This window comes from Coenobita brevimanus, chromosome 70 (genome assembly GCF_032717465.1).
Source record: "Coenobita brevimanus isolate Jiangsu-jjx chromosome 70, ASM3271746v2, whole genome shotgun sequence".
NCBI lineage: Eukaryota > Metazoa > Arthropoda > Malacostraca > Decapoda > Coenobitidae > Coenobita > Coenobita brevimanus.
The window spans coordinates 40,462,472-40,475,425 of record NC_137023.1 but is presented as its reverse complement, the minus strand read 5'-3'; the positions used below and the strand labels follow the sequence as shown (position 1 = coordinate 40,475,425).

Sequence of the window (12,954 nt, the reverse complement as noted above, 5' to 3'; positions counted from 1 at the left end):
AAATGAATGACTCACTTCACCCTTAGCATGCCATAATGTTTGGGATGATTTGGATTTATTTTGTGAGATTTGATAATTAGAATGAGTGAAAGCCTGAAGGTCCATTTTCTTAAGCTACAGGTTCTCAGTCTGTTGATCCTTGACCCACTTAATAGGGTGCTCACTTAGTTCATTTCTGTTTGGCCCATTGTAGCTTAAGGGCATATTTAGGAGTGTTTACTCTGAATCCTTTTCAAATACTTGCCTAACGAGAACCCATCACCAAGAGAGAGGGAAAAAAATGTCGCAGTTCAACCCTTTTATATCTAATTATTATCATTTCATCAAAGACTTGGTGGTAGGTGGGGGCCCTCACCATCCACTCACTCGATGTAGTGCTGCTCTCGTGTGTCTGCCCTTTCCTCTCTTCCATCCTTCTTTCCTGCCATCCTCTTCTGTCTTTCTATCCTTCATTCTTTCCTTGTCCTTCTGCCTACAGGTGACTTTACACTCCCTCTTCTGTCTGTCTTTCCTTCATTCTTTCCTTTTCCTTCTGCCTGTAGGTGACTCTACACTGAGTGACAAGCCAAATGGTTTCCTGTACACCAGGAAACCATTTATTATGCTGGGTGGTAACCATATAACCAAATTTTGGCACCTGGTGGTTTAGTGGGTAATTATTGCACTCCAGTCGAATTGAGCCAGTGAAGGTTTATATCCAAGGGGTGGTTGGGGTTGATTGCTCATGTAATGCCACTCAGGGATGAGTGAGACTGGTCACTCTCATCTTAAATGTCGAGACCAACTGCCTAGCCCCGGGCTCCTACGTTCCTCTTGGGGCAGTGTAGGATTGGATGATGGCTGGATGGAAATATGTTTGACCAAATTTACCTCAGTGCAAAGATAATAGAGCTTGGGTAACACTTTTGAAAGAGGTACGAGCACAATGTGGGATGGCTTTAGTTGGAACAATACTTTCATTGCTGTCGGTGTAGACTCCTGCCCCACCCACACCTCCCATCCCAGGGTCACAAGCATTGCTGTTAATGGAAAAGCTTTACTCAGCAGCTACTTTCACTATACTGTACACTCTATTAATAATCCTCACTACAATATATTTTCTTGTGGCATTAAGCATAGTCATCTACCACTGATTAACCCGCCGCGTCCTGGAGACGTGAATTCACGTCCTCACGTGATGTGCACTCATATCCCGGAGACGTGAATTAACGCGGCAACATTGCAAGGTCCCTAATTTGCACAATTTTCAATTTTCGCGAGTGATTTCGCAAGTGATTTTTGGCACGTATACACGGGACACCTTCCTCTATTCCTCTACAAGATGGTGCCAAGCAGGGACAATGCCTTACACCGCATAACCTCCCCCCCCCCCTGCACGCCATTGTCTCGGCAATTCACCTGTTACCAGTGACCTGGCCAATAAAGACATTCAGGGCCACAGTGATTCCCCAATCGATGACAATGTGGAGGACAAAGTTTACATAGCATTAAAGGAAGAAACAGTCAGAAATGATGATCAGGTAATGTGGGAAAAAAAGGTCATGAATGGTGATGAGTTAGTGAGTGAAACAATGCTTATAATGCCTTTATTACTGTTTGAAAACCAATATACTCTTGTACTACATATAAATTCGTACGAAGTAAATAAATAAATACTGTTTATGAGTGGATAAAATAGTTACCCTCCCATAGAACTCGTTTTCTTTGGTGCCAGCCTGTTAGAAAACCCAGTCAGGTAAGGAGGTACTCGTACCTAGATCGAGTATTGTAAACCTCAGGTGAGCGATTTCTCTATGAATTTTCGATGTTTCTCACCAAAAGCGGATCTTTGAGCCCCCCCAAAAAAGTTACAAAAATGTCAGGACTGGGGCGTACCACTGCCCAGAAAACGTCGGGATGGAGCAGGTTAAAAAACTTTTTGCAAGTGAAAAAAAAAAGTTAATTTATTACTGTACCATAGTTTTCATATACAGTACTGTAATACCACTATTATTTTTTAAGTCTACCAGCACAGCCCACTTTAGCCTTCTTCAAAGCTAGAGTATGAGAACCTGTCCTGGACACTCTGTATATAGTTCTCCCATTTGTCTATCCTGTTCTTGAATTTTCTATAATTTTCTGTGATCAGATGCCTTAATCCCTTAAGGAATGGTCACAAACAAATTGCCTGTATGTCATTGTGTCCTTCACCATCGCTCTTTCTCTAACTCATACCGTGCTCATTCATATGATATGCTGTTCCACCTCATCCTCTGTCTCTCACCTCCACCTCAGTTACACTCTCCTAGTCTGTCACTTATTCACCATTCTGTCCACATGGCTAAACCATCTTAGGGTACTTCTTGTCACACTTCCCAGTGCATGCAATTCAGTGCCACAATGCTCCTAAATGTCCACATATGCCTGTCTATGGATCGTGCCCACACCATATTATATAGGAAAAAACAGTTATGATGAGGGAAACAATCAGATTACTGTTGGAAAACATAAACAGTAAATGGTTACACCTGAAATTCAGGTGTTTGGGAGCCTTAGGCAGAAAAAGTTAGTCCATCCATCCATCATCCAATCCTGTGTTGCCCCATGAAGGGTATAGGAGCCTGGGACTAGGCAAGTTGGTCCTGACATTTAAGATGAGAGTGACTAGCCTCACTAATCCCTGAGTGGCATTACATGAGCAATAAACCCTAACCACCCCTTGGATATACACCTGATCAGGCTCAATCCAATTGGAGCACTTTCATTATCCACTAAACCACCAGATGCCACAGTTTGGTTATATGGTTACCACTCAGCACAGGTGTACAGGAAACCGTTTGGCTTGTCACTCAGTGTAGAATCACCCGTAGACAGAGGGAAGATGAAAAAATGTAAGAAAGAAAGACAGAAAAGGAAGGAAGAAAGAGAGGAAAGGGCAGTCGTCGTAGAGCAGCACTACATTGAGTGAGTGGATGGTGAGTGCTCCCACCTTAATGGCTGACAATATTAGATACAGGTACACGAGTTTGTAATTTCACCCATTTCTTTATTCTTTTTTAGTCAAGCCTGATGTGACCATCACCATGGATGATTCTGACCTGGTGGACTTGATGGAAGGCAAACTCAACCCTCAAAAGGCATTCTTCCAAGGCAAACTCAAGATCAAAGGCAACATAGGCTTGGCCATGAAGCTCCAGGAATTCCAGAAACAGGCAGGACAGTTGAAGGCTAAACTGTAATCTTGAAATTATATTTCTTCAGCTTGATCTTTTAAAATGTACACACAGAATATACCATTATTTACAAGTCACAAGTAATGTGTTTGTAACTTTGAATGTTTGGTTAACTGAGTAATAGAAGGACTACCGGTAATTAAATTAAATGTTTATCTGCTATACAAGTATTATTATAATTTGGCATATTTATGTTTAATTTAAATATGGCTGTATTCCTGTACATATTTTTTCTTTGAATGCGTGTTGCTTGAAAATTTGGAAAGATTGTTAGTTTTAATCTTTATTTTATTTTTACATTTTACAGTACTTAACCCCTACACCGCGAGCATGTTTACCAATGTTTTGCGTGTCCCGCGGGGTTATTTGGGCCCCGACAGACTCTCAAAAAATATTTGCCAAAAATCAGTTATTAGTCCTAGAATATTAAAATTACATATGCTTATGGCACATACCTTCAGGTGTCTCCTGGAATGTTTGTTGAGCCTTCGTCGGTTACTGTAGGACTTGTGGAGACCTCTGAAGTTGGGTAACGAAGTCTCCACTTTACACTTCCCGACAACCCGTAATATGATTACCACAGCCAGATATTAACACTATAAACACTACTTTATGATTTTCAAGTAGTTTGGGATCCATACTCCAAAAAAAACTACTGTGAAAGCAATGGAAATTATGAGCGCGTCTGACCGTCGCACTTGCACTAGTTCGCTCTTGGTATTCTGTCATTTATTATTCATAAAACCCCTCACACTTTATATTTCTATTACTATATTACACTTATATATATCCGGAGTCTTTCTCCATAAGTTTCCTTCAGTAGTATTAGTTTATCGTCACTGAAGTCATTCAATTTTTCATTCAGTAAAATACGTAGAGAGCCACGGATTCACTTTCACTGTTATAACATAAAGTATTTGTACTCATATTCTTATATTACTAATTACTTACATTACTATTTACATTTTCTATTGTATTTTCAATATTTACCCTTCTATTTTACTTACACTATGTTATTCACTGTCACTTTCAGTAAGATAAAACTATAATACACTGTTCAGTCGTATGTACTGAACATCCATTGCTTTCACTTGCTATTTACACATTATTTACACATTATTTCCACATTATTCTCCATTCCCAATTGCACTGTTAGAACTGCTTCTGGCTGTGGTAATCAAAGAAGCAGGTAACACAGAGGGGAACCTGGCACTCAGCGCACTGCCAAGAGGTACGTTTGTGCTCAGGTGTGCGGCGGGTGGTATGTGCACACACCTGACGCCTGCGAATCGCAGCCTTCCTTTTCCCTGTGGCAGGCATTAGCTCCAGTCTGTGCCGATCCATATAAGCCCTCTGCTCAAGTCGGTCGGGAAGTGTTACTGGATGGCGCCTTGGAGTTGCTGCTGTCACCCTACCATATCTTTCCAGCAGCTGCTGGACACAAGTCCTGGCGAACAACCTCAGGGAGAAGGACTTGGGTGGCTTGACCTTCATCTTGTACAGGATGAAGGCGTTCAGCATCGTCATATCTATGAGATGCAGAAAAACTTTCCTGTACCACCTAGTATTCTTCCTGAGGCAGTCGATCTCACCAATCATCATGTCGGACTTGTCCACCAGCCGCATGTTGATATTGTAGTCCAACACAGCATCAGGTTTCATCACAGGTTCTCCTGTCCTACGGTCGACCTTCCCACTGTCTGTCATCTCCCCCTTATGTACGGTGGTGAGCATGTGCACGACCCTCTTGTCATGCCACCGTATTGCCAGCATCTTCTCAGACTTCCGTAGGTGCACGTCTCCTCGCTGTGAGGTTCCTGCCTCTGTGAATTTAGGGAAGTGGACACGATTACTTTTGACAGTGCTGCAGGAGCCAATGCCGTGCTCAGAAAGGTATTTGGCAAGTTTCGGTGCTGTATAGTAGTTGTCTGTATACAGCACATGATTCCCACCAAAATACTTTTCATGGAGCACTTTAACTACACAGCCTGAGAAGCCAAGAGGGTGTGTTTTATCCAGTAGTTGTCTGTATACAGTACATGATTCCCACCAAAATACTTTTCATGGAGCACTTTAACTACACAGCCTGAGAAGCCAAGAGGGTGTGTTTTATCCAGATCGACAGTGCTGGCTGAATAAATGACGAAGTCAAGGATGTACCCCGTCTTACAGTCGCACAGTACAAAGAACTTAATTCCAAAGCGATGGCGTTTGCCTGGAATGTACTGAACAAACCGAAGACATCCTCTGAACAAAACCAAGGATTCGTCAATGACAACCTTCTGAAAGGGGTGGAAGAATGACATAAACTTATCCTTCATTCTGCTCAGAATCTCCCGGATCTTCCAGAGTGGGTCGGTTTGGGAAGGTACATCGTTGTCGGCAAAGTGCAGGTTTCCCATGATGTTCCGGAAGCGATCTCTGGCCATGTACTTATTGAAGGTGGGTGAGGGTAGTAAGGGGTCCATGGACCAGTATTCTTCCAACTCATGCTTCTTGGAGTGTGGCATTAGAAGCATGAGGGCAAAGAACACATACAGCTCCTGCACTCCCAGCATGGACCACTGTTGCATCTTGGCTGCACCTGTACCACTTGCAGCACATTGTGATTCATACCTGTTGGTCTCATCACATATGTGCTGCATGACTTTGTCATCTAGGAAGGCCAAAAGGTAGTCCACACACTCAGCATTATCGTCAATAGTGAAGGCAGGCTGAACTCCTGAGGAGCTCTCATCAAACACTAAATGTTCAGGCACAAAATCAGACCCTTCCGTCCACGTGAAGGCGTCCAGGATTCCCTGTCGTGGTGGTGTAGGGTGGATGGTGGTGGTGGGTGGCTGTGAGGAAGATTTACCCCGTTCAAGGTCACTCGCACTGACCCTGGGTTGCCGTACAGCACTAGCAGCCCTTACTCTAGTACCAACTCTACTTTTACTAGTCCGGGATTTACCTCTTCCTCTACGGCCTGCCTTCACTGTTGATGCTGGTGGTGACTCCGACAACAAAGACTCCGGAGATAACTCAGCAGACGATGAGGAAGAAATGAGTGAAGTGGGGCTTGGGCAACAGGGAGTTGAATCAACTCAGGACTCATGGCGGGCTGGGTCACGCGGGGGCATTGTTCTGGGGCTAACACGCCGCCTTTTCACTCCCTTCCCAAATTCCTTGCCTTGCTGCACTAATGGCTTCTTTCCCTTGGAGCTAGGGATAACTTCCAACACTGAAGCACTTGTACTAGCACTTTCTGGCACGATTACCTCAACCGGCTTATCACACGATTCACCCGAATCGTCAAAATCACTATCCATCATCACCATGGACAATTCTGCTAGTTCACGTGCCACTGCAGAGTCACTAAATCCTTTCCTGCTTCCCTCACGACTTTTTATGGGGGTAGAGGTCACGGGGCCCTTTGCAATGGGCGCAGAAGCGGCAGAAATGGCGGGGCGCGAGTGCGACATGGTTTGACCACAGCGGAGGACAAGGAACTAAATGCCGTGGCTTATCTGAGAAGGCAAGGGTTGACAATGACACTGAGGCTGACTGCTGGTAACTTACATGCTAATTTTTTATAGGTAGAAAATCTCGGCAATACATAAAGAAATAGGTAGTTCCAGGTGAATGTAAATGTCACTTAGGCTTCTCGTTTCCTTTCTGATATATATTTTTATTACAGACATCGATTACAAGGCATAATTCAAAGGGGAAATTACTGTGGTAATGTAGCGAATGAATGCACGTGAGGTGTTGTTAGGTGATAATTAGCCAATTCCTGGTATATACACTATCACTTACCTTATTTTTTTTTGGTATATATTATTTTGTATAAGTATATGGCATAGGGCTTATTTCAATAGATGAAATCTGTGGAAAAATCCGGGGGAAATTTGCTTAGCGCAGCGTGGCGTGGGAGGTGAGAGGACAGGGTAATGGAGAGCAGGTAGGGAGGGGAGTCAGGAAGGGGGGAAAATCGCTAAAATGTCAACAATGGATGGGAGTACAGATGAGATTTGGAGTGCTGACTAGTGTTGGACATTGGCAGTACTGATAGATGATACAAGCAACCACTTGAGAGCCCGGGATAATTCAAAATAACACAGAATCACAAAAGTGATGCCCCGCGGTATGATCGATTGTGACCGAGCGTCACGAAAGTAACGCCCCGCGGTTAAGGGGTTAACAATTGTGACAGCAAGTATACCTTTCCTTCCTTTAGCAGCTAAGATCATTTTATACCAGTATTCATATTGTCCTTCTGGTGAGAATTTCTTTAATTGCTGTATAATTAAGAACCATGAATGAGGACTCCTGTTACTCATATAAATACCTGGGGTACTTTTGTGTAAATTAAACAGCAGTGCAGACATTTTATGTTGTCAGTGAAGCACATACCGGTAGTCGTCTGGAGATCATGTAGTCTATTTTTATCAAAATTTATAAGTTGGATGAAAAATTTGATTATTTTAAACGGGGCCAAACATCACACAAGTCACTTATATCAAAGGTTACATCATTAATATCATTTTACTGATGAATTTTACCTTTAGTTTTGTTAATAAATTTTCTGGTGCAAGATGTACTGATGTATGTTTTATCCAGTATGGTGCTACTGTACAGAATTTGTGCACAAATTTTCAGAGTTTGCAGTGCGGATGATGATGATAAAATTATAGATAACAAGAAAGCCAGAACTCCCAGTTCTTGTTACCAGGATGTCTTGATGTTACATTATGCTTGGAGTTGTGGCATTCACTACTGTTGGTTGCTATATCCTCCACTGTATTACTATATTGTGGTTAGAGCTATTATCCTGTGAAAAAGTTTTGTACACCAAACCCCTTTTATTTTCTTCCTAACTGTAATGATACATCACTGTTGTCATTGGAATTCTGGAGCCATGTTCATGATTACTATATGTCACAGTGCACAAGTTCCCTGAACTTGGTCTAGCTTAGTGAACCTGTTATAAAACAGAGCTGTAAAAATTACAAGGAATTTTAACTCTTGAGTTACAACAGGCATTCACATGAGATATGGTAAATGATGGAAATGCTAAATACATCAGTACCATAATACATCCAAATTATAAAATAAGATTCTCAAGGTACAATTACTTGAATTACAGAAATTCTGAACACTGGTAGGCTAGAATTGAGGGAGAGTGTTGTGCCGTTTATCTCTTTTATGCTTGTTGGGTTTTAGTGCTTGGCATTTTCCATCTTATCTTTCTTAATACAGTAAGACCACTTTATTTTGCTTATGATTTGGGCTGACAGGCCTGTAAAATGGAACAAACAGAGATTTGGAACAGAATTATGAGAAGAAATTACTGCCAACCACAAACAGTGCTGCATTTTCTGAATAACCTCTGACCCTCAGTACGATACTATATTATGCTTTGCTGTTACACTCGACCATATCCAAGTTAAAGTACTGGAAATAATGAGGCCAAAATAATGGGGTCTTACTTTATTGCCTTTAGATTTAGTGTATCACGTACTGGCTGCACTCCTACCCTTGTTTACACTTTTATAGGATTTTTTTTTTTTCCAGCATATTATATAGATCACTATTTTGAATATGTAAAAGACCACATAAACTGGAAAATACCAATTTCCCCCCCCCCCCAGTCCCTAACAGTACTTTAAGAATGTAAGCCTTTCAGGATAATCACCAGTCTGGGTGGTAGCCATATGACTGTGGTTTTTGGCCAGGTTAAGTGCCCTCCAGATTCCCCTATGTAAAATCACTAAATTATGGCCCAGTACCTGGCCAGGGCCCCATCCATATGGGAGGATTTGCATGGCCATGTGGATAGTGAGAGGTGTGAATGAGGATAGCAAGAGGATGAAAGTGGTGAATGTGTTCAAGAATGCGAGATATGCCACGATGGCATTGCATGAAACAAAGATGAAAGGGTGTGAAATGAAGGAGTGAGAGGGTGTAAAGTGTGTAAGGTAAGGCATGAATGGGCGAGGAAGATGCAAGGAAGGAATTGATTTGTTGATGGATGAAGTGTGGCAGAATGGAATGAGAGAGTACAAATGTGTCAGCTCAAGATGTATGTATGTCAAGCAGTGTGTGGTATGGTAAGATTAACAACAAAGAAGAAAGGTACGGTATGGTTGGATGAAGAGATTGAGAGAGTAGTGGAGGAAAAGAGGAAGAAGTGGCAAGAGTGGATACAGGACAAGGGTTCAGTTGACGTAAGAACTGAATATACTAAATGCAAGAAGCACGTAAAGAGACTGGTGAAGAGGAAAAAGGAGGTAAATGATGATCTAGGAAGAAAAATCAATGCAAATTACTCTAAAAACAGGAAGTTATTCTGGAAAGAGGTGCGGAAAAGTAAAAGAGACAGTGGAAAGAAATGTAAAAGATGCAAGTGGTGATTATAAACCCATGGCAATGAAGTAAGGACCAGATAGAAAGAATATTTTGAAAGTCTGATGAATGGGAATGAAGAGAGCAAAACGACATAACATGGTTGGTTTTGGGGGTGTAAAGAGAAGGAATGCAGACCTAGGAAACATGACACAGAGGTGAAGAACACTGTGAAGTGGCTGAAAAATGGGAGAGCAACTGGGGTTGATGAGGTGTATGCAGAGATGATCTAAGTACAGTGGATAGAGCAGAATGAAATGCTTGTTGGAGATATGTAAGAAAGCACAGATGAGTGAAATTGTGCCTGCAGAGTGGAAAAAGGCAGTGATTGCACCCCTGTACAAAAATAAAGGTAAGCGAAATGAATGCAAGAATTATTGTCGCATAAGTGTGGTGGGAAAGGTATATGGAAGAATTATTATGGAGAAAGTACGAGAGATATCAGAAGTCCTATTAAAGGACAAACAGGGTGGCTTTAGAAGTGGCAGAGGATGTGTAGATCATATATTTGCAGTGAGACAGATAGTGGAGAAGGCATTTATGCATCTGGAAAAAGCATACAATAAAGTAGATAAAGAAGGATTGTGGAAGATTTTGCACATGTACAGTGTACACGGTAAGCTGCTAGGTGCCATCAAGAGTTTTTATGATGGTAGTGAGGCATGTGTAAGGGTAAATGGGCATCTAAGTGAATGGTTCACGATCATTGTGGGAGTGCGACAACGTTGTGTGATGTCCCCATGGTTGTTCAATATACTATATGCAGGCTATGGATGGGGTGGAGAGAAGTAAAAACATGAGTAATGGAGAAAGGGATGGTGTTGGTAATGAATGGTGATGGATGGCATATCTCATATTTGTTGTATGCTGATGATACCAGAAAAGAGCTTGGTAGACTAGTGCACAGTTTTGTAGATGTCTGTGAGCATCGTCCCTTGAAAGAGTAAATGTAGAAATGAGTAAAGTGATGATTATTGAGAGAGAAGGTGACTCCCAGTGAGATGTTATAATGAATGGAGAGAGACTGGAATTGGTGAGAGTTCAAATACCTTGGTACTGTACAGTGATAGAAAAGCAAGAAAAGTGGGCAAAAGAAGTGGAAAGTAGAGTGACATAAGGAAGGAAAGTAGCTGTTGTTATGAAGGTTTTGATAAGAAACAGAAGCTTGAATGTTGCAGCTACGTGAGGCTTACATGAAGGAGTGTTAGCGCCAACTTTAACATACGGATGTGAGACTATGGTGTGGCATGAAAATGAAGAATAAGAGCAGTGGAGACAGGATTGCTAAGGAATGTCTGTAGAGTACAGAGAGTGGATAGGATGTGGAATAATGTGATACGTGAAAGATGCGGAGTGAGGAAGTCTGTGGACACAAGAATTGAAGAAAGTGCACTGAAATGGCTTGGTCATGTGGAGAAAATGGGTGACAATAGAGTGGTGAAAAGGGTATATCTGAGCAAATTTGAAGGAGGGAGGAGGTGAGATGGGCCAAGAAGAAGGTAGAGGGATACGGTGGATAAGTGTATGAGGAAGAGAGGTATGGAAGTTGGTGCGGCTAAGGGACTGACAAGAGACCGTGCTGCCTGGATGAATTTTGTGCAGAGGAGCGCATAACCAGAGATTTGGCACCCCTTTTAATGTGACAACATTCGAATTAAATCTATCAGATATACAGTAAACCCTCGATATAACGAACTAATTGGGGGAAGGGGTGGGTCGCTATGTCCAAAAGGTTTCTATATACGTGGGGTTTGGTATTTCCTAGGGATTACCAAACTCAGATCGCTGTATAAAGGAAGTCGTTCAGTCCTACTTGCTCAAACATAACCTAAATTAACTCTATGAAGTTTTACGTGGAGAATTCAATGGTTTATGAAGTTGTACATGTAAATACAATTCTGTATGAAGCTATACATATAATTACAATACCTATAATAATACACTTACTGTGCCAGGAAGGGATGCTGTTGAAGTACACTTACTGTGCCAGGAAGGGATGCTGTTGAAGTACACTTACTGTGCCAGGAAGGGATGCTGTTGAAGTACACTTACTGTGCCAGGAAGGGATGCTGTTGAAGTACACTTACTGTGCCAGGAAGGGATGCTGTTGAAGTACACTTACTGTGCCAGGAAGGGATGCTGTTGAAGTACACTTACTGTGCCAGGAAGGGATGCTGTTGAAGTACACTTACTGTGCCAGGAAGGGATGCTGTTGAAGTACACTTACTGTGCCAGGAAGGGATGCTGTTGAAGTACACTTACTGTGCCAGGAAGGGATGCTGTTGAAGTACACTTACTGTGCCAGGAAGGGATGCTGTTGTCACCATGGTCTGATTCATGGACTTTCCCCGCATTCAGCAACCTTTGTTAGCAAAATCCGAGGGAAGTTCAGTCGCGATTTCGTCGATTGCTATATCCAAAACTTACTATACCCGGGTTCGTTATATCGAGGGTTTACTGTATGTGAATCTATAGTACGTGGCAATTTTTTTTTTCCTCCATCTGATGGAGCCAGGATTTTGAGGGCTTGAATAATAAAGTGAATGGAAGCGTGACCCACTGATCTGGGCAAACTTTGGCTGTCTGGGTGTTGCTACCCCTCACCCTGCCCTAGGGTGGGAAAGGAGGTCTGGATGATGATATAATGATGATGATTAAACATTTCACTCTGACTGCTACCACATAATTGATCTGTTGTTTCTTGAAACAGTGTGGACTAATGGGTTTCATAGCAATCTCCATCAATATCTTCAGTATTAAGAAAACAATGACTTTCTGATTATCACTAGATGAACTAATTCAGTTTGAGAGAGATCAGACAAGGGATTAAAATCAATACTGTATTATGATTTTTATGTCTATCTATCTATCTATCTATTGCCAGATGCCTTAATCCCATAAGGGGTGGCCACAAATGGTTCACCTCCATGCTGCCATGTCCCCCATCATTTCATTGTCCTGCTCCCAGCTCACACCCCTCTCTCTCATAAACCTCTCCACTCCATCTCTCCATCTCATTTTTATGTACTGTTCAGTATTATCTGTGTATACTGTTGTTTGGGCCGCCTGCATGAATGATGATGCTAATAAAACATGTGAATACGTTTAAGTACTTGGGTAGTGTGATGAGTAAGGATGGAGGTTTTGAGGGTGAAGTGCTTGAAAGGATACAGCAGGGAAGAAAGGTTGCTGGTTCTTTGAAAGCAGTGATAAGAAACAGGGAAGTGAGCATGCAAGTGAAAAAGTTACTACATGACAGTATTGTGATACCAACTCTAACGTACGGAAGTGAAGCTTGGACGTTGTTGGAAGGACACAAGTCAAGAGTGAGAGCAGTGGAAATGAGTTATTTAAG

General features: G+C 42.1%; 1 protein-coding gene across 1 annotated transcript in view; it reads left to right on the top strand.

Moving 5' to 3' along the window:
- The window catches only part of LOC145406356 (sterol carrier protein 2-like), a 296,261-nt gene that overhangs the window by 91,763 nt on the left and 191,544 nt on the right, over window positions 1-12,954 (top strand). Inside the window, exon 11 of the mRNA XM_080277515.1 lies at window positions 3,040-3,347. Within this exon, the coding sequence (XP_080133641.1) occupies window positions 3,040-3,218 (179 nt within the window). The 3' untranslated portion in view covers window positions 3,219-3,347. The remainder of the gene's footprint in view (window positions 1-3,039; window positions 3,348-12,954) is intronic.